This window comes from Drosophila navojoa, chromosome 2 (genome assembly GCF_054131105.1).
Source record: "Drosophila navojoa isolate 15081-1374.11 chromosome 2, UAZ_NAV_1.0, whole genome shotgun sequence".
In the NCBI taxonomy this organism is placed as follows: Eukaryota; Metazoa; Arthropoda; class Insecta; order Diptera; family Drosophilidae; genus Drosophila; species Drosophila navojoa.
The window spans coordinates 12921306-12947740 of NC_142890.1; the positions used below are offsets into that span (position 1 = coordinate 12921306).

The 26435-nt window shown below is 43.8% G+C and overlaps 6 protein-coding genes across 9 annotated transcripts; 4 read left to right on the forward strand and 2 right to left on the reverse strand.

Annotated features, from left to right (window-relative positions):
* Window positions 1–1028: 1028 nt before the first annotated feature.
* On the reverse strand, window positions 1029–5065 carry Polr2B (RNA polymerase II subunit RpII140). Its single transcript, XM_030387816.2, has 4 exons — window positions 4879–5065; window positions 2598–4766; window positions 1596–2530; window positions 1029–1532 (listed from the first exon to the last, which is right to left on the reverse strand). The coding sequence occupies exons 1-4, from the start codon at window positions 4898–4900 to the stop codon at window positions 1128–1130; spliced, it is 3531 nt and encodes a 1176-aa protein (XP_030243676.1). The 5' UTR covers window positions 4901–5065; the 3' UTR covers window positions 1029–1127.
* Window positions 5066–5367: 302 nt separating this feature from the next.
* On the forward strand, window positions 5368–6533 carry 140up (RPII140-upstream gene protein). The gene is made up of 4 exons (XM_018112144.3): window positions 5368–5674; window positions 5735–5900; window positions 5961–6049; window positions 6112–6533. The coding sequence occupies exons 1-4, from the start codon at window positions 5502–5504 to the stop codon at window positions 6467–6469; spliced, it is 786 nt and encodes a 261-aa protein (XP_017967633.2). The 5' UTR covers window positions 5368–5501; the 3' UTR covers window positions 6470–6533.
* Window positions 6486–8163, reverse strand: twf (twinfilin actin binding protein). Its single transcript, XM_030387825.2, has 4 exons — window positions 8002–8163; window positions 7854–7931; window positions 6964–7739; window positions 6486–6900 (listed from the first exon to the last, which is right to left on the reverse strand). The coding sequence occupies exons 1-4, from the start codon at window positions 8024–8026 to the stop codon at window positions 6742–6744; spliced, it is 1038 nt and encodes a 345-aa protein (XP_030243685.1). The 5' UTR covers window positions 8027–8163; the 3' UTR covers window positions 6486–6741.
* Window positions 8164–8210: 47 nt separating this feature from the next.
* Window positions 8211–11205, forward strand: Abi (tyrosine kinase Abl). Of its 4 annotated transcripts, none has more exons than XM_030387821.2 (7): window positions 8211–8373; window positions 8614–8980; window positions 9039–9658; window positions 9726–9816; window positions 9902–9913; window positions 9974–10161; window positions 10230–11205. In XM_030387821.2, exons 2-7 carry the CDS (start codon window positions 8625–8627, stop codon window positions 10391–10393), a joined length of 1431 nt encoding a protein of 476 aa, XP_030243681.1. In that variant the 5' UTR covers window positions 8211–8373; window positions 8614–8624; the 3' UTR covers window positions 10394–11205. The 4 variants fall into 4 exon arrangements, with proteins under 4 accessions (XP_030243681.1, XP_030243682.1, XP_030243683.1 ...); XM_030387822.2 differs by having other exon boundaries at window positions 9729–9816; XM_030387823.2 differs by lacking the exon at window positions 9902–9913.
* A 977-nt stretch (window positions 11206–12182) lies between these two features.
* Kif19A (Kinesin family member 19A) lies at window positions 12183–19794 on the forward strand. The gene is made up of 6 exons (XM_089265618.1): window positions 12183–12840; window positions 16950–17118; window positions 17181–18582; window positions 18724–18872; window positions 18971–19314; window positions 19378–19794. The coding sequence occupies exons 2-6, from the start codon at window positions 17008–17010 to the stop codon at window positions 19592–19594; spliced, it is 2223 nt and encodes a 740-aa protein (XP_089121744.1). The 5' UTR covers window positions 12183–12840; window positions 16950–17007; the 3' UTR covers window positions 19595–19794.
* A 681-nt stretch (window positions 19795–20475) lies between these two features.
* LOC149092149 (uncharacterized) lies at window positions 20476–26247 on the forward strand. The gene is made up of 2 exons (XM_089259369.1): window positions 20476–21228; window positions 22444–26247. Exons 1-2 carry the CDS (start codon window positions 21145–21147, stop codon window positions 24205–24207), a joined length of 1848 nt encoding a protein of 615 aa, XP_089115495.1. The 5' UTR covers window positions 20476–21144; the 3' UTR covers window positions 24208–26247.
* Window positions 26248–26435: the final 188 nt, after the last annotated feature.

The window sequence follows — 26435 nt, forward strand, 5'->3', positions numbered from 1 at the left end:
TTCAATTTCACGCGCTTCGCACCGGGCTCACGTCAAGCGGCAATTAATAACTGTCAGTCAATTGGTTGCCACAACTAAAGCCAACTCAAAGCTCCAGCATCACAACAAAGAACTAATCCCCTTTTGTCATCGGCCAGCACAGACCGCGGGCCAAACATTACGTCAAATTCATAGAAAGCAAAAATAGCAACAAAATGAAATGAATGGAAAGCCATCATGGAGCCCCTGTGCGAATACACTCGAATAGACATAAGATAGTTGCTAGCTGCAGTTGGCGATACCGGGGAAAAGTCGAAAGTAAACCGAAAACGAAGATCTTCAAAGAGAGGCAAATGAACATTTTAAATAATTACTCGACTAGGAATTTACCTAGTACTCATCTAAACTTCTATTCATTTTTTCTTAATACTAAGTTATTGAATTTTCATATGCCCATAAATCTAATCTGCAAGCCTATATGTTGAAATAATTAATGATGAATGATGAAGTACGCTAAACCTGCTTTGAAAACCCGATTGCGTTGAAATATGCCGACTCTGAAGAAGTGATATAGCGCTAACAGTCAGACTGACAGACATATATAGATATATACAGACATACATAAATATATAGATAGGTACAGACATGTTTAGATTTAGATTTACAGGATAAACGGAAGTATACCAAATAACCAAACACATATCATATCATATTATAGGCTAACAACAAATTGGCAATATTGAGAGTTTGTCTTAAAGAGGTAGCTAGAGTGCATAATTATGCACTCCCAACTCTTCTCTTATAGTTAATAATTCTGAAATATTGCATTGCTTCAATACACGTTACAAGCTTTGTATGAAACCAGAAAGATTCATTTGAGAAATCTCTTCAGTTCAGATTATTTAAAAATTGTAAACTCTTTATGCAGACTTTCGCAAAGCTATTTAAGAGTCTCAGACACGTTCACATCTTTACAAATCTGCGCACGCATTTGCTCCACTTGCCAGATGGACTTAGAAGACAATGTAGAAAATACAATTCGCATAGGGTTTAAGTTGGTCATAGTTATGAGAAAATCATTATTTACTAAAAGAAGTACAAAGAGCTCCGATGGGATGCTTATTACATTAATATAAATTATCTGGAGCTCAGCTAACCATCAGGCGCGGCGCTATGTTCATGGACATGAGCTCCTGGAAGAGCAGCTTGGCCGCGTACGGCAGTCGCACCTGCGAGATCTGCGTCTTGTTCTTGCAGCCTTTGCACTCGAACGTATTGTTGCGCAGATTGGCAATGGCAATCAGGCCGCAAAAGTTGCAAATGTGCACGCGATACGGATCGGACACTTCGAACAGTCGTTCGCGCAGGAACTGAGCGGCGCCGTGAGAGATTTGACAGTCACGCTCCATCTCGCCGAAACGCAAGCCGCCGTCACGAGCTCTGCCCTCCATAGGCTGGCGCACAAGGATCTGCACTGGACCACGGGCACGTGAGTGAATTTTGTCGTCCACCATGTGCTTGAGACGCTGATAGTAGGTTGGGCCCAAAAACACCTGCAACAGACAGACAACATTGTTTTAATATTCATTCATTCATACAGCGAGAATATTCTTTACCTGAGCATTGATTTTCCGTCCAGTGTGTCCATTGTACATGACCTCATTGCCACGCAGATGGTAGCCGTACTCCTGAAGGAAAGTAGAAATCTTTTGTACGTTGACGGCATCGTTGAAGGGCGTGGCGTCGCCGATTTCGCCCTTATTGGAGCCAAGCTTTCCCTGCAGACACTCGATCAAATGGCCAATTGTCATACGAGAGGGAATGGCGTGGGGATTGATGATAATATCTGGCGCTAGCCCCTCGCAGGTGAACGGCATGTCCTCCTGTCGATACTGGATGCCGCATGTACCCTTCTGTCCGTGACGAGAGGCGAACTTGTCGCCAATCTGTGGTATGCGCACGGAACGCACACGAATCTTGCAGAACTTGTAGCCCTCGCTGTTTAGTGTCAGCATAACTTGATCCACAATGCCCGTCTCAGAGTTACGCAAAAATGTGGAGGCATCGCGCTTGGCGAATCGCTTTGTATTGCTGTCCAGTTCATCGTCGTTCTCGGGCAGCGTAATTGTCTTGCCAATGACGACATCGTCGCCAGAGACGCGAATGCCAGGCGCAATGATGCCATCATCGTCCAGTTTGTCATAATGAGCATTTCGCATGCCTTGGCAGGTGCCGCGATGCGGTTTCTCAAAGTTCTCCTCTTGATCACCCACGCGTTTGTTCTCCGCATCCTTGTACGATCGATAGAACACCGACCGGAAGAAGCCACGCTCCACAGCTGAGGCGTTCAGGATAACGGAATCCTCCTGGTTGTAGCCAGTGTAGCACAAAATAGCCACAATGGAATTGATGCCGGCAGGCAGCTCACGGAAACGCAGATACTCCATGGATCGCGTCGTCACCAATGGCTTCATGGGATAATACAGTACGTGCGCCAAGGTGTCCATACGTACGTGGAAGTTGGTTATATAAACACCCATAGCCTGCTTACCTAGAGCCCGGAAATAGAGGGAAATTATTAATATACAATTTATACAGAGCAATCGTCTCCTGCTTACCCATAGCACTTTGATAGGTGTTACGTGGACTCTGGTTGTGATCGGGGAAGGGAATAATAGAAGCACAAACACCCAATATCATGGCCGGATGAATTTCACAGTGAGTGTACGTGGTACAATAGGCGTAGTCCTTGTCCTGCTTGAGATCGTAGGGCGACATGGCAATCATGACCGTCTCCTCCTCGAGTGTGTCAATGTATTCAACGACACCGGAAGCAACCAGCACCTGCCAGCTGTAGTTGTTGTAGTCTCGCTCCTTTAACATCTCCACGTGGGTCTTCTTCAACAGCAGCGTGCCATTCTCGACAATAAGCAGAGGTCTACATATGCGACCCGCATCTGTGTAGATTCGGATCTCACGATCGCGAATGTCGCGAATCATGGACACCTCTGATACAATGATGTCCATCTGACGGCGCAGCTTACGGAGGGTGGCCATCAATTGCTCGGGATCTCGATGTATGCCCACCCAACAGCCATTCACGAAGATTTTGGTAGCATCTGCAATCGCGGAGGGCGCGATTTCCTCCAGATTCTCCATGGACCACTCTTCCAAGAACTCCAGAATCGGCGACGGCTGTGAGCCCACAGATATGTAGGCCATCAGTGCCAGATTCTTTACCAAGCCCACAGCTGCGCCCTCAGGCGTCTCTGCCGGGCACAACATGCCCCACAGTGTGTTATGCAATTGACGTGGCTTGGCCAGCTTGCCGTCGCGTCCAATGGGCGAGTTTACGCGACGCAGATGGGACAATGTGGAAGCGAATGTGAGACGATTCAACACCTGCGAGACGCCGGCGCGAGCCTGATGCGCCTTCTTCTGATCGCCCCAGTTGCCGGTAGCCAGCGAGTAGCGCAGGCCGTCAGTGATAATATTTGTTTTTATGGCCAGCTCCAAATTGAAGTCCTTGCCGCGGTCAATGAACTTCTGTGTGTACATGCGCACCTCCTTCATCAAGTTCTTGAAGAGGCCACGGAAGAGGAAGGCCAGCAGAGGACCAGCAAGATCCAGGCGCTTGTTGCCATAGTGATCACGATCGTCGAGCTCTCGGCGACCCAGCGAGGCCAGCAGCAAGCGATGCACCATATAGCCTAGAAAATATGCCTTCTTTGTCTCGCAAAAGTCAGAGACGCCAACGTGCGGCAACATTTCCTTCTGCAGAATTTCCTTGGCATACTTTATACGCTTGTCCTTGGTAACGCCGGGGCGTGCGCCGCGAGCGCCGATGAAATTGAGGGCCACATTCTGCTCCTGCACCACGAAAGCTTCGTCTAGAGAGGGCTTCACCATCTCCATCATCTCTGGATCGTCAAAGTCGTATATAATGTGCTCTAAAATATCGCGATCAGCCACAAATCCCAGGGCACGAAAAACTATCATAATGGGTATCTCTTGCTTAATGTACGGGAGAATGGCAATGATCCGCTGTCCAATCGCCGATTTCTTGATGTTTTGCGAGCCACGCGCCATCATGTTCACCCAGAGCGTGGAGGTGGGACGCGAGCTGTGCTCCAGGCAGGAGCGTATCTCCGTTTTAAAGGCGTACTTGCCGTCCTTCATGCTGAATACGTACACCGTGTTCGTGGCCATCTTCTCCTGAGCGATGAGCACTTTCTCCGAGCCGTTTATGATGAAGTAGCCACCCGGATCTAGCGGGCACTCGTTAAGCTCAGTCAAATCACGATCGGTGAGTTGGGAGAGCAGACAATATGTTGATCTCAACATGATGGGAATTTTGCCAATGAAGGTTTTCTGATGTTGCGTCTCCAGGGGCTCCATGCCCTCGACATTCTTTGTCTTTGTAATATCCACATATAGCGGAGCTGAGTAGGTCAAATTGCGCAAGCGCGCCTCGTTGGGCATCATAGGACTGGGTGAGCCATCCTTTTCCCAATGCGTCGGCTTGGACAGGTAAATCTGTTCGAATTTTAGGGAAAATCGGGGAGGTGTTTCCACTTCGCCGGATGTATGCTGGGCCTCAGCCTGCAGCTCAATGGCCGGCGAGTCCTCAACAATGCGCTGCACAGACATTTGTATGAACTCATCGAAGCTGTCCAGCTGCTGACGCACAAGGCCTTTCTCGTCAAAATAGGCGTTGATCACGATCCAGCAGGCCTCCTGCCACAGCTCGTGAGAGATTTCCTCTGCATTTTCTTCATCGAAATTCTCTGCAAAAATATTTATTTTTCAGTTGATTTTATGCATACAACGCCAGCGCCTCCGCCGCCATGTTAATTTTTTGCGCGGCGTGCGCTGCAATCTTGTTAGACATATTTTTACCTTCTTCATTATCGTACATCATATTGACTTGTTAGCTTGTTGCACTTTGTGCACTGATGAAAATAAAAGAATTTGGTATATTAACAATCCTTTAATTTTGTTTAATAAATTGATGAAATTGACACGACGAATCCTACAAGCACCGCAATAAGCGGCTATTTTGTTGGGACTAGTGTTATTAACACCGAAGTACATGACATATCGATAGTTAGTGTTCAGTAACGATGCTTCCAGATATCGATAGCTTACAGCGCTCAGTATGCTGTGCATAGCATAGATGCATAGCAATTTCATCATGTATTATTTGCCAGATATGACGGTCTGAAACGTTTGGTTTTTGAGATACTCAATATGTAAATACATTATTGTAGATAGTAGCTCAAAGATGAAGAATAATTGTTGATTTTAGATTTAAGAATCGTGAATGATATTCCGCCTTTAATGTTTGCTAAGCCAATCTGCTTTCTAATGTTTTTTACATAGGGTATCCTCCTCATACATTTCATGGTCTGTTTACGACAGACTTTACGATATCGCGTGCTCATCGCTATCAGCCGGGAACAGCTGTTTGTACCGTTGCATGTTTTTCTTGTGCTTTTTTGTTATTTAACGCTGGACTTCACATGAGTTTTTTAAGGAAAGGTGGCCGGTTTCTGATTGCCGGCATTCTGCCGGGCATTGACCGCAGCGCTAACGATGTTGTCGACAAAGAGAGCAAAACATACAAATCTTTCTTAGCTAATAGGAGAGACGATGAAACTGGCCTGGAGCGGCTCAAGCAAATGTTTACCGTGGAGTAATTAAAGCAACTGAAACGATGTGAAGAGAATTGAAATAACAATAACTCATATTACAGTGAATTCGGCAGCATATCATCAGAACTCAACTCCATATACCAAGTGGGCTTCTTCGGCTTCCTCGTTGGAGCCCTCTATGGCGGTGTTACACAATCACGAGTCAGCTACATGAACTTCATGGAGAATAATCAAGCGACAGCGTTCAAATCACATTTTGATGCCAAGGTAAGATAACACAGCTCATGCAGTGAATTCAATGAGTACACTTTTCAATGAAACTTGCAGAAAAAGCTGCAGGATCAGTTTACGGTGAATTTCGCAAAAGGCGGCTTCAAATGGGGCTGGCGCGTCGGCCTGTTTACCACCTCCTACTTGTAAGTCTTTATAAATAATAACTTGGGCTACATGATTCCTAACAAGTTGGCTCTTCCACCAGCGGCATCATAACCGGTATATCCGTTTACCGGGGCAAGTCGTCAATTTACGAGTACCTAGCAGCGGGCTCAATAACTGGCGCGCTCTATAAACTCAATTTGGGTCTGCGTGGCATGGCAGCTGGAGGCATCATTGGCGGCTTTATGGGCGGCGTTGCCGGTGCGGCATCGCTGCTGCTAATGAAGGCCTCGGGCACCACAATGGAAGAGGTGCGTTACTGGCAGTACAAATGGCGGGTGCAGCGAGACGATGACATACATCAAGCCTTGAAGAACGAGGCCAAAAAGGATGCGCCCGAGCTATTCACCGCGCACGACAAGCGTGTTGGCGAGACGGTGACATTGGAGTCGGTCAAGTGAAGCGGCTCAATGTAGATTTAGATATTTTTTATTTAAATAATAAATTGCAATAATGTCCTCGAAATGTCGTATAGATAATACGTTTAAGGAAGCCCATGTCGGCTGCTGCTATGCGTTTCAGTTGTTCAGTTGATGCCTAGTGCAACTAAAGATACAGATATGACTCAGATACAGTGAAGATGGAGCACAGAATTGAAATGCAATAAATTAAATGCTTTGCGAGGAAAACAAGAAACATAAATATGCGTGTGAAGAACATGACTCGATAAGTTTCAGACTTCGTCTTCGGTGGTGGGACGCGTTAGGCGCTTGGCTCCGCGGTTCGGTGGGCCCTTTGGCTTTGCAAACGCTGGGCGATGCAATATCTTCTTGGGATGCAGCTCGTCCTGCAGGTATTGCTCGGTGAGTTCGTTGCCGCTGTCGATTTCCAGCTGTATTTTAAAAAGATCAAATTAGTTTCCATCAGCGCCTTGCACTGAGCGTGATTTGCTCACCTTCTTGGCTATTTCTATGCCGTAAGCGGCTAGCTCTTCAAGGAACGGAGCCTTGCAGCTGGAGTACATCATGCGCTCGCGCACAGAGCAAGAGTATCCGGGCATAGAGTATATGAATATAAAGGACTCCAAATAGTCGCCCTCGTGGGTGTGCTTGAACAGATATAGATGGTAACGCGCATGGTCGTCGGGCACCTGCTTTGGTAGATCGCTCAATTCCACATTGGCTGCATTGGATACATGAATGCGCTCTTCCTCCAGGCTAATGCGGAACTGCAAGTAGTCGTAGTTGCCGCGCAACATATCCTGCACTGCTGTCCGCGTTGCGTCCGTCAGTGGACAGGAGATGCCGCCCAGCGTCTGGTGCCGTGTATCCGTGGATATCTCAGTGCGCACTTCGGATTTCTGAAGTTCCTTTATCTCTTCCTCGCGCATAGTCAGCGGCGCCGGCGCAGCAAATTCACGCTTATGCTTTTTGTAACCCTCCAGAGTGGTTTCCTCTAGAGTCGTGGCATGCAACTCCTCCACGATGTACGCCGAACCGAATTCGGTCTTGAGTGTTGCTTTCGTTGAGGCGTAGACCATCTTTTGGCGAATGCTGGCAGTGTCTGGAATCCAACTGATTAGTAGCCAGCCATAGCCCAGAGGCAGCTTCGTATCCATGCGATACAACAGATAGCAGGGAACATTCTCCTCAATTAGGGGTGACATTAGCTTATCATAGTCCCGCTCCCAGTCTTTTTTCACATCAGCTGTGGCGCTGCAGCTGAGCTGCTCTGTGAGGGCGAATTAGCAACCGGAAATCACATTTCCGGTGTTATATTTTGATTCATATTCATATACATATAGATATAGATATGTGTATATCTATGTGTGTGTGATCTACTCACCATTTTCAATTGATACTTTTATCACCCGTATTTTACCGTTCTTGGCCTTGGCAAACACTTTCGCTAGTTGCTCGTTGGCTGATAATAATAACAATGTAAAAATAATATTTATGTTTTTATTTTCTATCTAGCTGTTCCGCTAGCTTACCTTTGATGCCTGTTTGGTGCGACATTGTGAACTGAGTGCACTCACTAACCAATTCTAAATTCTAATAGGAGAAAAAACTGTATTACTCACAAGAAAAGCGGCGCTGCCACCTCTTTTCATTTTGTGTGGCATAGGTGGCATCTTTTTATCTTTGTTTACATTTTGCACGGAAACAGTGCACCATCTGGCAGCACAATTTTATGATAGTGCGACCAGAGTTTGCGCAAGTTACAGTGCATTTTACAGCACTATCACTTGCTCTGCGTTCTTTTCACGTCCGTAAAATGTAAAACAGAAGCTGCATTTAATTGCATTTATCGCGACGCAGTCCAATCAAAAACCAATTTCTAGTGCAATCGTGTAGTGAATCAAGTGAGTGAACAAACAGGTCGCAGCTAGAGTGCCAAGTATTCCACGCTCCAATTAGTAATAAGCTGGCATACACGCTCTCGCTGCCTCTGTCATTATCTCTGTCGCTGCCAACGTCAGCGTCAGCGCTCGTCACCGCCCTACTGCTACGAATGTTTACTTTCGCTTGTTTATGTCTTGAAAATCGAATATGAAATGCAATTATTGAAGTGAATCATCAACTTTTGCTTGTGTTCATTTCAGCATCCTTACCCATGTTAACCGAAACGCTCATGGCCAGCGACAACATAATGGACGAACTAGCATCTTTGATCCGCACCGAAATTCCCGATGGCCGCCAGAGCCTGCGCGACAGCTACACGAATCTCGAACGTGTGGCCGACTACTGCGAGGACACCTACTATCGTGCCGACAATAAAAAGGCTGCACTCGAGGCCACCAAGAACTACACCACTCAGTCGCTGGCCAGCGTCGCGTATCAGATCAACACTCTTGCCTACAGCTACATGCAGCTGTTGGATTTGCAGGCGCAGCAGCTCAGCGAAATGGAGTCGCAGATGAACCACATCGCTCAAACTGTGCACATACATAAGGAGAAGGTCGCCAGACGGTAAAAATAAACAATTACAAATAAATATTTCAGTTAACTAAATCGTATATTCTTGCAGGGAGATTGGTGTGCTCACGGCCAATAAGGTGAGCTCGCGGCAGTTCAAGATTGTGGCGCCCATTAATCCCGAGAAGCCCATCAAGTATGTGCGTAAACCCATCGACTATTCCATACTGGATGAGATTGGGCATGGGATCAATTCCTCCAATCAGCATGTTGTACGGCAGAAGCACCGCGGCTCGAGTCATGGTTCTGTTCAATCTCTGGTGCCGTCATCGGTGGGTCCGCCGCCCACCACGAAGCCACCGACACCGCCACAAATGTCGCGTGCCGGCAACACAGGCACTCTGGGGAAATCGGTCAGCAATACCGGAACACTGGGCAAGAGTTCGCGGGAGTACCGCACGCCTCCAGTGGTAAATCCACCGCAAGTGCCCTCACACTATGCTCCCAACTATCCCATTGGACATCCCAAGCGTATGTCAACGGCCTCGTCCACCACAACCACCACGACTGGTGGCGGTGCAGCGGGCAACGAGCGGGCCGCCGGCTACAGTGCGCTGCCCATGCCGCCCAGCCAACAGATTGCCACGCACGTAAATCTGCCCTCGGCGGGCATGATGCAGTCGCTGCCACCGCCGCCGCCTACCACCTACGACGACAGGAGCAGCATGCCGCGTAAGTTGAGCGATTTGAATTGAATTGCGAAAAGAAAATACTGAAAATTTCTCGTGGTTACCCTTAGCAGCGCCTCCCTCGCCGTTGACCGTCTCGCAGCACGAGATGACCGAACAGAGTCACATTGGCATGCACACCCTGGGTCGCAACATCAATAGGTAAGCAACCACACATAGCATGTTCTCATTGTTCGTTTGTATATTACTCATATCGTACTTTTTAATGCCATCTGCCTGACCACAGGAATCCGAATAGGTAAATTGCATGCTTTTAACTATTAAGCTAAGTTTTATGTTAATTCTTGTGTGTGCCTAGGAATCATTTCAGCTTGAACTTCGCTCGCCCTGGATCGCAGTCGCCGCCGTTGCCACCACCGCCGCCGCCAGAGGATGAGCACCAAGACTTTGGGCGACCACGCACCTCAACGGGCCCACAATTGGCTCCAATTGTGCCGGAGGATCAGAACTTACCTGGCTGGGTGCCCAAAAACTACATTGAAAAGGGTAAATATCACAGCAAATATATTTGTATATGCGTATTCTCACATATATTGTATTGTGTTTACCTTTAGTGGTGGCTATTTATGATTATTATGCCGACAAGGATGACGAGCTCAGCTTCCAGGAGAGCTCCGTTCTGTATGTGCTGAAGAAGAACGACGATGGCTGGTGGGAGGGTGTTATGGATGGTGTAACCGGTCTGTTCCCGGGAAATTACGTCGAGCCCTGTGTCTAAGCACTGCCAACGGAATTAACAATAACAATAATATGCATTATAACGCAAACGATAAGAATTTGCGCATATTGATAATGATAATTATACAACTACAGCCGCAGCGCACGCTCTAAAAGTATTCCACTAGCATAAACTGAATGGCAACGAGTTACATATAGCTAAATATTTACTTGTGGTCAACAAACTCTCACTCACACACAGACACACACACACACACACACACACACGCACGCACACTCCAGCAACAATTGTCAGAGCATTTATATGAGCGCGCTCGCTATTTTCTACATAAAGTAAACTATAAACTAATTCAATAATCTAATAGACGAAAATAGCCCAAAGGAATGAAAAATTCATGAAATTGAGAACATACATATATATGTATGCAAAGATATATATATCAACTATATTATACTGACATATAGACGAATTCGGCCCAAAGTATAAAGTGGTTAAACAACTGCCGGCGCTTACCACAATTTGTGTTAAAATGGTTTTTATTGTTTACATTGCGCTTGCACCACGCCTCCACCAGACCCCCAATAGCCGCAGTATCGTAGGTTATACGAATTTCAGTTAGCGTTTAGCATTTAAGTATTGGCCAATTGGTTATGCATTTTTTCTATGCACACATATGATTATTTACGAGAACACAGCAATATGCATATATAAATATTATTTTGCGCCAATGCATACTAAAGATTTAGTTAAAGTGAAATTGCAAAAACAAGAAATCAAATTACATTTATAATACATACAGCTCCACATGCATTATATGGTCTAATAGCTAATAAAAATTTCAAATTTCAAAACCTCTGTTTGTTGTTTGACCATGCAATTTGGCATTGCTCGTTTGCATACGAAGGACCTCTCGACCTTTTCGTGCCGGATGCACGTGTGCCTGGGGAAATCTTTTATGAAAATTGGGACGCGCAGTGAAAGTGCTCTGCTTGAAATGGTAATGTGAGTCCGTCCCTGGCGCCTGGACTGGTGAGTGATGCATGACGTGGGTGCCCGGCTGTTCGACTGCTCTCAATAAAATATTTAGAAATGCCAACGCTTATCAAACTCCCGCCCAATTCTATCAATCAATCAATTTACCATTGCTGCATGAATATAAACAATTCACATTTCAATGTCGCGCTCGCGAAACGGCATCGGGCCAAACAGCTCTCCCACAGCCAGCCAGGACGACACGGAAATTAATGCCTTCATGTTGATGTGTTGCACTTTTTTTTTTTTATTTGCAACATTTATTATCAGGCCCCATTCACTCGACTTGAGTCGACCCACTGCGGCTTGGTGTGAGATCGATGGGGCGGAAACGTTTCTAGTTTTCCGGACAGGCGCCGGCTGCCCGACTAGACTCCGCTATGTCGCAGCAAAAACTAGAACCCAAAGTGATTTGCATAAAATGTAAAAAAGGTTTAGCTTCTGGGAAAAAACGCAAAATTAAAGTAAAAGCAATTTCATATTGATTTATTTTTTTTAGGTGTGAAAAAAAAATAAATAAAATATAAAATAAAATACAATTTTTTAATGAAGGCTTAACTCAGTTTTAATTAGTACAGATATTATAGATAATATGTATATAAATATATATATTCTTTTGCAATTTTCCTTTTATACATAAAATGTGTCTTAAATTAACAAAAAATCTAAGAGGTATTTAGGCACTTTTGGTTAGTTAGTTGTAGCTACCAAAACTTGGGAGTTTTCTGGAAAATCATATTGCCTATGAATTAAATGTATTTACCTACTTATATATGCCCAGGCAATTATCATTATGAAGTGCAAACAAGAGCTTAAATTGCTATTTACAGCTTATTGATATTCAAGCAACTTGGGATTGTTTGGCTGCCATCGGCCATCGTCATATCCATGCAGACCAACAATTACAAATCCGCTCACATTCAAGAATCCCTGGGCGAACGCTCAACTGGCCAACGTCAAAGAAATGTATGCAAAATGGCGCATTAGCATTTCAACAATTCGAAAAACGAGTGGAGTTACAGAAAAGAAAAAAAAAAAAAGAAATACATAGAGCCAAGAAACAACAACTGAGAAATTGATTGAGCTATGCGGCCAGGACATAACAAAACAAAACACAGCGCAGCCCAGCCCAGCACAGGGCCAGCCGGCAGTTGGGGGTGTATCCAATAACCCCGGCCAGGCACTATGCCGTACTCTATGCCTATAATTTGACCAGAGTCGACCAGGCCAGAGAGTCCGATAGAGCCGGTGGACTTTCAGTTCAGTTTTGTCAGTTCACGCGAACGGTTCGCTGTTGGCGCGAGTCAACTTTGCTCGAAAGTGTCTAAATAAATAAACCTACTCACATATATATGTATGTATATAAATAAATATACACACACATACATATATCAACATTTATTTATCTAGGCCCTGCCGTAATATTCAAATAGTTGGTGAACAAACAACATTTCGTAAGTGCGGCATTCTGCAGAGGTGCTGAAAAACTTTGCCATCGAGTGGCGCAAAGGTTTTGTTGTGCTCTTAGTGAAGTTAATCGATGCTAAGTTTGGGCATACAGTTATGAGCGACTGTTGGTGGTCCTGGCGGGTCCTTCAGCTGTTTGCGCATATAATTGACCTAGTTGGAGGCGCTTGCCTGAGCCGCTTATCGCGGCCATCTCTGCTCGCATTGCATTTACTTTTAGCTGAATTGTAAAATATTACATTATTTCATGCTCAGATTGGGGCCACCGGGCGTCATTTTGTTTTGAAATGTGCGAAAACTTTCGTCGGCACTGTAAACAATGCGAAGCAGTTGCCCTCCATTCTAAGCCAGGACAAGCACTCGAGATTGCGGCACGCACGCCTGCTTTACAAAGGCGTTTTGGCGTTAACGTCTCGAGTTTTTTAATTGCGTCGACTAATTGCCCAGCCTGAAGGTTAACAGTTTCCCTTGAAGCCCCACGAAACCAGCAACAAACTTCGGGGCTGGCCAAAGCCTCACTCTGCTGGCCTATGATGAAGTGTGGCCAGGAAAAACTTCATATTACAACGATTAGCCAGGCACATTTCACTTGATGGACTCTATAAATAGCCATCAAGCACACCTACACCTGAGCACGCGTAATCAACTATTGGCCACAAATGCTGGCCATCAATCACAATCCCTGGAGCCCGGGACGGCAAAGGCTCAAAATTATTATAAATGAGTTGACTGCGTATTATTTTATTTTTGATTTGTTTTCTAATTAGTGTAAACTTTATTTTAGTAGTTTTAGCTCCATGAATTAACTGTTGATTCAAAGCAAGCTCGAAACAAAAATGAGAACAGAAATAACTTTCTGTTTTGTTGCAGTTAAAAGTTGCACTTCAACATATATAAATGTGTGAAAATAGATTATTTTAAGCCCAGAGAGCCAAAGATAAAATTTTAGTTGAAATTATAGTAGGTAACATGAGAGCTAAAAATTTTGTATTTAATACATGTGGACTTAATTCATATTGTGAACAGAAAAGTTGAATTGCCATATTGATCCTTTTATCAACTTGAGTAGAAAGAAATCTGGTACTGGTTGAGATCTTTATGAACTTATGAACTTGAAGAGCCTAGATCATGTAGGGAACTTTATGGATACTTGAAGAAAATAAAAAGGAGATAACAGGGGAACAGAATTTTGTGGGTAAAAAGTAGCTGCTGATAAAACAAAACTATCCTATAATATCTTCAGCTTACTAAAAGATTCAGAATCTACTAACATCAGATATGAAATATCTATATGGATACTTGAAGAAAGTCAAAAAGAGCCTAAGATAAAAGAGGAACAGAATATTGTAGTAAAAAACTCATTTAAGTAGCTGCTGATAAAAGATAACTATCCTACAATATCTTCAGATATATGAAATATCTTCACATAAATTCAAGCCACTTCCGTTAAGAAATCGCATTAAGTATTTAATCTAATAAATTTACTACAGATTTTTTAGGCACACACACAAATGTGTGTGTGGTTTCACTTTATGAGTGTGCGCTCGATAAACAAATGTGTATTGTCGCTGATTTTTCGCAGTAAATATAAACGAAATTTGTTTAGCGCTCAGCAATTTGTCAATATGCGACAGTCGAGTCGGGAGCTGGGCCTGAGCTCATAGGAATGCAAATGAAAAATAGTGGAGCTCATTTGGAGCACGCGCTCGCGCTGATATATTTATTTACTCACACAGACGGCGTAAGTAGGTGTGAGAGGCCCGCTGGCCACTAATGAGCCTCAATATGAATATACATATACCCCATATACACACTTATATATGTATATATGTATGTACACACTCCTGGCACATAATGCAAAGGGCTGACCCCCATCCTTTAACCAAGCGCTGTGGGGCCTATCGCTGGGCGTAATCAGGGCCAAGTTTTGTCGCGGACTCTCCTGACCGAAATCAAATCAAATGCGCTCTTTCAAAATATTAAAACATTAACAACGAGAGTGCGACAACGTCAAATAACAAAACCAAAAACATGGACAACTACTGCCGCGCTCACACACACATACACATAAAGACAAATACGTTTCTGTATGGCTATTCACCTGGACACCAAATGAATTTAGTCCATTTGGTCTACAGTTGTCGTGTCTACGGGCAATTTACACAATTTCAATAAGCAACAATGGCAAACAGGTATGAGGGCTCCAGTCGAGACTGCCTCATTCGGAGATACCCTGTAGAATACGATGAGTTGATATCAGGCATATAATAAGGAGAATATCAAATAATTTTTGGTATATTTAAAGTTCTTAGCGTAAAAATATTTATTTGAAATATTCATTTATGAAGAGGAGAGGTAGGAAGGGTGATGGACTATCGGAGCAAATTATAAACTCACACTACCTATACACGACTTTTTAATATCTCTACACTGATACGGCCGAATAGCCAAGACAAATCAATTCATCATCCTGATCTAGAATTCAATATACCCCAATTTTCTATTTTCGATGGGTTCTTAATAAATATAGAATCAAGTGGGAGACAATGTGTTGCGAATGACGAACTAATATATGCTCTACATATATATATATATATCGCATAGATGCCTGCACACCCTTACATAAACGAATATACCTTGGCTTACCAAGTTTCTAACTTTTCTTTAAAATCCACATTTTGTCTTACTATAAAATGCCAATCGAAGATTTCTATTCTAACTTCATTCCGATATTATTGATTCATATATGTATGTACGTATATTCCCTATCGAAGAGGACATATTGATATTCAAATTGACAGGGTATACAAACAGAAGCAGCAGCAGTAAATAATCGTCAAAAAATTAAGGTTGATTTTGATTGGGGCATTCGAAGCGTTCAATGTGAATCGATTTGAATATCAAATTCAAATGGCTGATAGTCTGGGTCTATGGTGATCTATTGGGAATTTCTATTTACTTAATGTACAAAGACCTGGTTGGCCAGTGGGCGTGCCCGAGGATTACTCGATTTGTTTTATTGACACTGAAGGCCGGTAATTTGTCTACAAGCCACGCACCCTCACCAATTGCAGCGCGTTTGTTTATATGAAATTCCGCTTTATAATTTAAGCATTTGTAGGCTGAAATTCATTGAATATTTCATGCATTCTAACGCCCAAATATTGACCACAACGACGCACACTTTATAATTAATTCACTGCCAAGGAAAGGTGTTTGATTCCCAAAAAAGAAAATCGCTTGCTCGCAATTAAAATGAAAGTGAAAATGGAAATGAAAATGGAAATGAAAATGAAAATGGGTGGGTGATATCAGGTGATAATCATTCTAGATAACAATTTGATTTGTTGAGGTCAACTTGTGATAGAGTACAATTTATAACAATGATTCGACTCTTCAGAATTCACATACTTAATGAACTTAATTAACATAATTATTTCATTAACTAATTGACCAAGCGGTCAACCATGGGCACTCACTTCAAGTGAGACTAGCTTTATTATTAAGAAATTTCTACATATACCTGGAATACATACGTATAAATGATTTATATAAATTTGCATACATTTTCCGGTTAAAATTATCTAAAATTGCGACATTCTTTACTCAGAATAAATATAAAGATATTTAATTAATGACATTCTTGAAGAGTGGCTTTGAATCATGGTCTGTTGATGGCACAATCCTTGTGGTTCAGCTTGGTCATCCGGAAAGTTATTGGGCTTTTGAGCTGCCATCGAACTCTTGAAGAGTTAATGCTCGTTGATTTACATGCGAGGACACGCGAATGCAAGGAAGGTGTTCAAGTTCACGGCTTAATTTATGGCGCACGCCAAGCGGTAAACAAAGCCCGCGGGACTTTCACCTGCCAAACTCAGGCAACAACATCGATTAAGCCAAGTCATGTTGATGGCAGGAAAGACCTTGGCGCCAAAGTTTACAATCCATTACGACTACTTGAAGGTGTTGGCGGCAGGTGGGAGATGGGAGACGGGAGGTGGGGACATTGGGAAACACCCAGTTAATGACAGTTTTACGATTGTTGACAACAAATTGACACCATTTGTAAGCAGTTGTTGTTGCTGCCTTGTTTCAGGCTATCAGCATTCCAAAGGCACGTGGCCCACCTCTGAAGGACAGTCAACTGATCAAAGATGGCGGCTAGCGCTGGCGCCAGCAGCTGGTCGGGCAGCAGCGGGGGCAGCACATCCTCCCAAGGACGCCAGCTGGCGACCGCTCAGCCCGCCCAGGAAGAGCGTTTAGTGGTAAGTTAGCCAAACCTGAGGCAACTGAGGTGAATGAACCTTCACGCACTCCCATTGTTCAGGTGGCGGTGCGCGTACGCCCCAGCCTGGAGGCCACGGAGCGCTGCATCGAGGTCATCTCCAGCGGCTCCCTGCTCTATGACGACGGCGGCAAGAGCCGGCCACGCAAATACACATACGACCACGTCTTCAAGGAGAACGACACACAGGAACAGGTCTACAAAACCACCACCGCACCACTGGTCAAGGACGTTCTGAATGGCTATAATGCGGCCGTGTTTGCCTATGGCGCCACAGGCTCCGGCAAAACGCACACAATGCTCGGCCCGGTGCCCCGAAAGAAGCCCTCCACGGCGGATCGCGGGCCAACGGCCGTCGTTGGCTACGAGGCGGACGTTAGCAGTCAGGACATTGGCCTAATGGTGCGCGCCATTGAGGATATTTTTGGCCACATCGAGGCGGCTGGGCCGGAGAGTTCCACCAAGGTATCCATATCGTATCTGGAGATCTACAACGAGCTCATACGGGACTTGCTCAATCCTGGCGGCCCGCTGGAACTACGGGAAGATCACAGGGGTCAGCGCATCACAGTGGCTGGCCTTTCCGAAATAACCACGTCTAGCCGCAAGGAGGTCGTCAGCCTGCTCATCAAGGGCAACAAGGCGAGAACAATGGAGCCAACAGCGGCCAACCAGACCTCGTCACGCAGCCACGCCCTCCTCAGTATTACCGTGCAGACGCGCACGTCCCTGGGCACCAAGCAGGGCAGGCTCTTCCTCACTGATCTGGCCGGCTCGGAGCGGGCCAAGAAGACTAAGAATCGCGGCAAGCGCTTGCAGGAGGGCGCCCACATCAATCGCAGTCTGCTGGCCCTGGGCAACTGCATCAATGCCCTGTCTGGCGGCGCTAGATACGTGAACTACCGGGACTCGAAGCTCACCCGTCTGCTGAAAGAGGCGCTCAGTGGTCGCTGCAAGACGGTTATGATTGCCCACGTGGCGCCCGAGAGCAAGCACCGGGATGAGACCAAGAACACGCTGGTGTATGCGGACCGGGCGAACAGCATCACCACCAAGCTGCAGAGCTCCGTCTACATCGACGAGTTCAAGAATTTCCCCACCAAGCACTATCAGAGCCTCGTCTCCGAGCTGCGTGACGAGGTCACCCGCCTGCGCACCAAAATGCTAACGGATCGCCCGCGCAGCGGTGCTGCTGCCGCTGCCGCCTCAATCGCAGCCCAGCAGCCGCCCAGCGAGGAGCAGAACGAGCAGCGCAAGGCGGAGCTGCGGTATCTGCGCGAACAGATTGTGCTGACCTTCAAGCAGCAGATGAAGCTGCGTCGCAAGCTGCTCGAGGCCGAGAGCCATCTGCTGGGCCTGGAGCTGGATGCCGAGCGACAGCACATGATCATATCCCATTGGCAGGGACGCATTGGCAAACTGTACGACGCGCCCGGAGAAGATGGTGAGCATTTAGTTAAGGGAATATTATACTCTAGATATATAAGATATATAAGATACCCTAATTATCCTCTATATGATATAGCTGATTTGGAATTATGAATTCATTATTCTCTCTCCTCCATTTCTTCATTCTCTTACACAGACATTGAGTCAGAGGGATCCGTTGCTTTGAAGAATGCGTGGGGTGAACTGGCAGCTATTGAGAAGGAGACGCGACGGTATAAGGAAATTCGTGAGCACACCGAACACGAGTTGGAGCAGTGTCGCCAGAAGGGCGTCAAACTAGAGGATGTAAGTGCGAGAACTACTACTATAACTAAAACTACTTCTAGGAAATTCTTTAATCGAGAAACTAAAAGCAATTTCATTATTTAATCGTCGACTCTCAGGAGCTTCCGGAGCGCATTTCAAGCGATGAGGAGCGCGAGCTGCTAGCTCTGCTCTGCCGCGTGCACGAATTGGAGGCGGACAAGGTCTCCTTGCAAGCGGAGCGACTGGCGCGTCAGGCGGAGCTGCGACGTCGGGATCTGCAGCTGCTGCGCGCCGAACGGCAGAGGCGTCTGTGCGAGGACATCATTAGCTCGCAGCGCCGACTCATCGAGGAGGGCAACGTGGAGCTGCCGGATGAGCTGCGCGAACTCTACGGTCTCTACCAGCAGGAGATACACGCAGGAGTTGTCACGCCCAGCACGAGCAGCTACGACAAGAAGCTGCCGCCCATATACACAGCTGGGTAGGTTAACTCTCATTTCTCTCTCTATCTCTCTCTCTCTCTATCTATCTCATTTGCTTGCAGCTCCGATTCCCCGGGCTCCAGTTCTAGCTCCGAATGGTCACCCGCCTCGCCTTTGCCGGCCATTGAAAGTCACGCCGAGCACATTATCGTGGCGGATGGTCCCGATCGTCTGATGGGTCCGCCAGTGAACTCCCGTCTGCCCCGTCTGAGCACTGCTGCGCCCGGGGTCGGCATGCGTCGTCCCTCGCTGCGTCTGGGCAAACAGACGCATCCCTAGAGGCAACTGCGCCGGCTCTGTCCGAACTGCTCAGGTCTAGCTGTAAAGGTTTAGCTATTGATGGAACGTGCATTACTATTTAGAGAAACTAGAAAATTTAGCAATATGCTTAATATATGAATTAACTTTAGCAATTAATCTTAATTATTTTTGCCTAAGTTCGCAGTAAATATCGTAAATAAATGCCTTAACTGATAGAACTGCATAATTATGAATGATTGTATAATTTATTTCCTTAAAATAAAAACTATATAAGAATATACATATATGTATAATATATAAGCAATAGAGCAAGTACAAGAGAATTCAGTGTAAATAGATTTAGCTGACATTTAGGCTGCCAGATCGAACAAGTTTGGTATTGAAATTTTCCGTTACAATGACAAACATTTTTTCCAAACAGGCTGGCAGCACAGACTTCAGGCGCGAAGTTGGCTGCGGTTCATGGAACTTAATTTTTCCACTTGGGCAACTATGTATGTATGTGTAATTAAATGGAATAATCGCCTGTACTTATAAGCTTCACATATATGCTTATAAATACTATTTTTTTTCTTCATACATAGTAAATACAATATAGAAATGTTTATAAACTTCATATGAGTAGTAATATTTTAACTAAAATGCTATCTAAGGTATTTATTGCTTTAAAAAATTACTAAAAATTTTAATATTTTTTAAATTTTATCAGAAGTTAACTTTAACTGTTTTTTAGCTAACTACACATCATTAAATACTTGAGTTTAAAGAGCTAATTAATTGAGGCGTATAGAAATATTCAATTACTAAATTAATGCAAACACGCTCTGACTTTTATAGATGGTTATCGTTGTCCGAATGACATATTTGTTTGACAATTCAATGTCCGCTCGGCTGATAGTGCTCGTTATTACAAGCCACATAGTTGTTGTATTTGTAAATGTAAAGAGCAGCCCTTCCGCACACTTGACAAACTGAATAGAATGTTCGTTTCCAAGCAACCACTAAGGTCACTGCCGGCCCAAAATATAAGTTTCTTGTTTTTCGGAACTGGGTCACCAGCAACAAACATAAACAAACGCCGAGCATAAGTCAGAGTGGGACCGCAAGACTGAGAGGAGGCAGGGGGCGCAACAGACTGCGTGCAAGCGAGACGGCGCGTCGTGGAGAGAGCGCACTGCGAGAGCGAGTTGAGCATGCGAGCATGCGTTGCCACGGTAAATTATCTATCAGCATGCACAAAAGTATCTGGCTGTTTGATTTTCATTATTAGATACACAGCTGTATGGACAGTGCGTGGCTCTTGTTCCCCCTCGGTATTCGGGTTTTGTGATTCGGACAGTGAGCAGGTCGCTGTCGCACCAGGAACTGCCACTGCAAATGCAATACATAAATTAATTGAAATAAAATCATAATAATTCAAGCGAAATATTCTATTATTTCAACTGGAAACAGCGCTGGAAAACCCGTATCGAGCGGCTGACAGACGACAGACGCATTCATAAATGCGCAATTCGACGCAGATAACAATTACTTCTCGCTTGCTCCATACGAAAGCCTAAATTGTCTGGATGGGAAACAACTTAACTACGAGTGGATTGGTACGGATAAACCGAGGCAGAATTGTGTTCTTCGAAAGGCCCGTCGAGACGCAGGTGAGTGAAATTCGTGTAGGCGCCGCGCTGTCAATTTTCCTGTCACCACTGAAAAAGTATCCCAATTGCATCTTCGTGGGTGCTGTGTGGGTGTCGTGTGGGTTTAACTGCAATCTAAGCATGCATGTATTCATGTATCTACATACACATAAAGCATATAAATGCAGGTTCGACTGGGAAGCAAGCCCGGCTCTGCCCGGGCTACCGTTGCAGTGCATAGCAACAGCTAACGGCTGCACCGACAAGTCCGTCCAGCCCACCTGCACAGAGCCCAATAGGCGCTTTAACCCTTAGTATTAGCTGTCAAACACCCCTGTTACTGAAAACTTCAAGTATATTTTGATGCTTCGATGTTTGCTTAGGCAACTGCTATACACTCGATATTTTCATGACAATCAAAGAGAAGCAAGTGTCAACATTGAAACATAATTAATATTGGCGAAAAAAAAAATACAGGAAGCAAATAATTTTGAAGAGTTTACAAATAAAGAATTTATGAAACTGAATTTTGCATCGTAAAGAAAGTGTCAACATTTACTCAAAGAAAAAATAAAAATAAATAAATAATAAATAAAAGGCAAACGTAATTAAATAATTATTTTTAATTATTTGAAAATATTTAATAATTCTTATTATAAACACAGAAACAGAAAAATAAATAAATAAATAAATAAAATAAAAACAAATTATAAATAAATAAAAAAAATAAAAATAAAATATAAAAATATAAATAAATAAAATAAAATAAATAAAGAAATAAAAAAATAAAAATAAAATAAAATAAACACAAAAATATTACAAAAAAAAAAAAATAAATAAAATAAAATAAAAAATATAAAAAAATATAAAAGTATAAATAGATAAAATAAAATAAAATAAATAAAATAATAAAACTAAAATAAAATAAATAAAAAATTATTTAATAAATACTAAGAAATATTGTAGCAATAAAACCTCAACAAAAGTGTATATTAATTAAAGGATGCGCTATTATTTAATTACACATTAATTTATTAAGCACTTTTTATCACTCTTATAACAAGTAAACCTGCTCAACTCCACAGAAGTAGTTCGATCCAAAGCCATTCGTCTCGCTTGAATTAACTAAACTATTGTGATATTCGCAACTTTATTTAATTGACTCTTATATTATAAATTACAATCATATAATTATAGTTTAGATATTAATTGAACTTTTGATATTTTTCCTTATAGGAAAATAAGGCTGACCCAGATATGGAGGCCACTGGGACTAGCAGCTCGCTGATGCCCTTGAGCGAGGATGGGAAGCGTCTGCCGCTGCACATAGAGCAACTGCCGAATGATCTATGGATCGAGATTATGACATATTTGTCATTCAGAGACTTGCAGCAGCTGCGTTTGGTATCTTGGCGCTGTCGCGAATTGGTCAATCGGCGGTACTTCACATCCAAGGGCAAGGTGATTGTTACCAAGGAGAATCTGAATGCAATGAAGGCGCACATCGAGCGTGGAGTTTCGTATTTGCGCTTCGACGATGTGGAGTTGCGTGACCTGACGCAGAGTCCCGAGCTGTCGCAGTTCCTGAAGATGGTGGGACCGGAAGTGAAGCACATGGAGGTCAGGCATGCGCCAGTTTTTCGCAATATGGATGGCAAGCTGCCCAATTTGAAGCTCTTGAAAATAGTTACCACCAGCTTCCTGGACGACGTCAACATGACCATCGACGGCATCAATATGAAGCAATTCATGCATCTGACCGGCTTCGAGTGCGACGGCGTCAGCTTGGACGCAGCCCTGAAGCTGTTGATGCTGTTGCAGCTGCGCCGCGTGGAGAATAAGGTGCGATTGCGTCACCTGCAGTTCGAGTATCGCCGCAACAATGAGACTGCACTGCTGCAGGTGCTCTACGATCATGCGCCGACCTTGGAGTGCGTCGACCTCTTCTTCAGCTGCTCGCCGGGCATCGAAACTCTGCGCTGGTGCGCGGCCTTCAGGCGGATGCACAATCTGCGCACCCTCAAGCTCTCTGGCAATTGTCATCTCGTGCTCCTCGACGATATTCTGGACGCGATTCCCGAAACGAGCAAGCTAGAGCACCTCGATCTCACTGGCATGCTGTCGCTAACCAATGAAATGCTGCTCTGCATAGCTCACAAGTGGCACAAGACTCTGCGCTCCCTCGATCTCATGTTCTGCGTGCAGCTGGACGTGCGCTGTGTGTCGGCGCTGCGTAAGATGAACGGCTGCCTGGAGTCCTTGACCATGGCCTATTGCCGCGCACTGACCGGCAGGGGCCTCGTCGAGGGCCTGACCACGCAGATAAACTATACGCTGCAGGAGCTCTTCCTGGAGGATGTGTGCTTCATCGATGAGGCGTCCATGTGCACAATGCTGGAGCGTCTGCCCAACCTGCGCAAGCTCAGCCTCGACAACTGCCGCCAGGCGACCACCGATCGCACCCTCGCCACCATCTTCCGCCACCAGACACTGCTGCGCCTGCTCAGGATCGACCACTGCATCAAGGTGACCGACATGGGCTTCATTGGATTCGGCAACCAGCCGGCGCCCATCAGTCGCTTGCGCGGCTTGCATGAGCTCAATGTTCGGGGCTGTCGCAATCTGACAGATCGTCTGCTCAAGCGGGCGCTACATCTGCCGGAGCTGCTCGACCTCACGCTGGACTACTGCAATCGCCTGGAGGCCAATGGCATAGCGGCGCTCAGCGTCAACTGTCCAGCCCTGGAAAAGCTGTCCGTGGCCAGCTGCTCGCTGATCAATGACGATGCGGTGGGCTACATTGTAGTCAATTTGAAACGGCTGCGCAGCCTCACCATCAGCAACTGCTCGATGCTCACACTGCAGGCCTTCAAATATATTGTCAAACATGGCCGGAATCTGAGGGAACTGATTGCCTGCAGCATTGATGGCCTCGACCAAGATGCAGCACAGAAGATTCTGTCGCGACAGCTGCCGGAACTGAAGCATGTGACGCTATAGCAGGAGAGGCTGGTTCACTGACTAGACGAAAACAATCCCCACGCCGGCTGGGGAACCGATGACGAGGACGAGCCGGAAATCATCGAGATTGTTATCTGAGCCAGATCTATGCAATATGATCGGATCTACTTCTATTCACTGTCCAATCTGACTTTAGTGATTATTTTCTACATTATAATAATTACTTCCTATATTCTAATATAAGTTATTGAAGTTGTTCTACGCATGTTTCCTTTTCTCATGTCTCATGTTTTTGTTTATTACATAGTAATATACAATATATTTAAGTTTGACACAAAACATTAAAGTGTGCTTCACAATGTCGTAAACTTTAGGTGAAATCATATACGTATATACAAATTCGTACACTTAGAGGAAATGTTGTAAATCGCTCAACAGTTAGTTGAGATAAAATTATATATACATATACAATAACTCTCGTAACTGCTATGGTTCTCAACTCAACAATAGTTCAAGCCAAAAAGTCATGCTACAAACATACCTCTAAATAAATGAATCCAAACATTTCAAAAAGTCAAAATTCTTCAAGAACTATCAAATACATTGGAGCTATCTGAAAATTTTGTTATGTGATACAACAAAGTAAAATGATGATCCCAAGCAGAATTGGGAATACTAGTCAAGTCTAGACTTACCAACTTATCGAGCTTCACTACAAGACACTTTTATTGTGAGTCATGTATTATGAGCAGATATACATACATACTATACATATATATGTCTAAAATATATTCAAAGTGTCGAAATTATTGAGCAACATAACGATCATAAGATCAATACGATATATCGATGTATTTATTCTATATGTACAACAATGCCGCCCATTGCGAACTTGCACCATAATCGAAAATACTTGTATACATATACATATAGATATACAGATATTTATCCGAATTTACAATATACAATGCCAAATCCAGAATGAGGCTTACAATACGAAATACTCGAGCTCGATCTTGTGTAAAATTTGATCGACTTAAATGATCAACGAGATTTACAACAGCTAGAACTAAGCATTTTGTAGCTCATAACTGATATTGATGACTTTTCTTATGTGGGTCGATAGCATTTATTAACAACATTTCCCCCTCCCATTAAATATGCTGAACAAGTGTATCAGATGAGCACCTGTTGCATAAAAGTACATCTCTAGAGCTCGATTAAAATCAAACTAAGCCAAAGATTTCCAACTTTTCAGCCCGGAAATAGCCCTCTGATTATTTAAATCAGTTGAGTTTTACACAAGCATCGGGAATATTTACGAATAGAAATTAAAACTTAAATACTTAAGGGTATTCATAGAAGCAGGAGAACTAATTTTCTCAACTATCCTAGTTTAGTGATTACAATTAATTTATAATGATGTTGAAAAAATCATGAATAGGTTGTTTACTGACAGCTAGAAGATCTGTGGTTTGAAAAGAAAAGAATGAAATTGATTTAAGCAAGTATTGTTTTAAGCTTAATTTTTCTTTTTTAACAGTTCCATATCATACGTAAGTGTATGATATAACATGTGGAAGTAGAATGAATACATTTTAAGAAAAAATATTTAGTAGTTTGATAGTACATATTTACAAAAATATTATATACATATAGATATATACATAAATATATATACATACTAATTATTGCCATGCGCTACTCAGTAGATATTTCATATGTGTTGTTAATTGCATATATTATACGATGGGTTCTTGCCAAGTCTTTAATACTAACCGCATATAAACTTTTGTCATAACCCATGCATTGGTAAATGTCTATTGAATAGGTAACGAAGAACGAAGTTCCGGGCTCCGAACCCGGTGAAGGCTGGTTGAATACGTGTCCAGTGATTTAATGATATATATTTACTGACTTCATTTGATCAAGTCTTTGTCGTTTGATATAGCGAATATATAAGTGTATTCACATTTCTCTACAATTATAATAATTTGTCTTAAGTCTTACCGAACCATTTATCACATAACATAATAAAATTGATGTTGCATCTCAATCTATTTGTCTAACTATATCAAATTGTTTGATTTCGTTTTCCTGAGCTGACAATTGGGAAATTGTAGCTATTATACTATAAGTCGATCTCTGCAAGTTCACGAAACACGAGACTGGAAAGTGCCTGAGATAAAATGAATTGGACTCTAGACCTCGAGTTAGAACAAAGGCTGTGGTTTAGGCATTCAATATTATTCAGATCATTATACGCC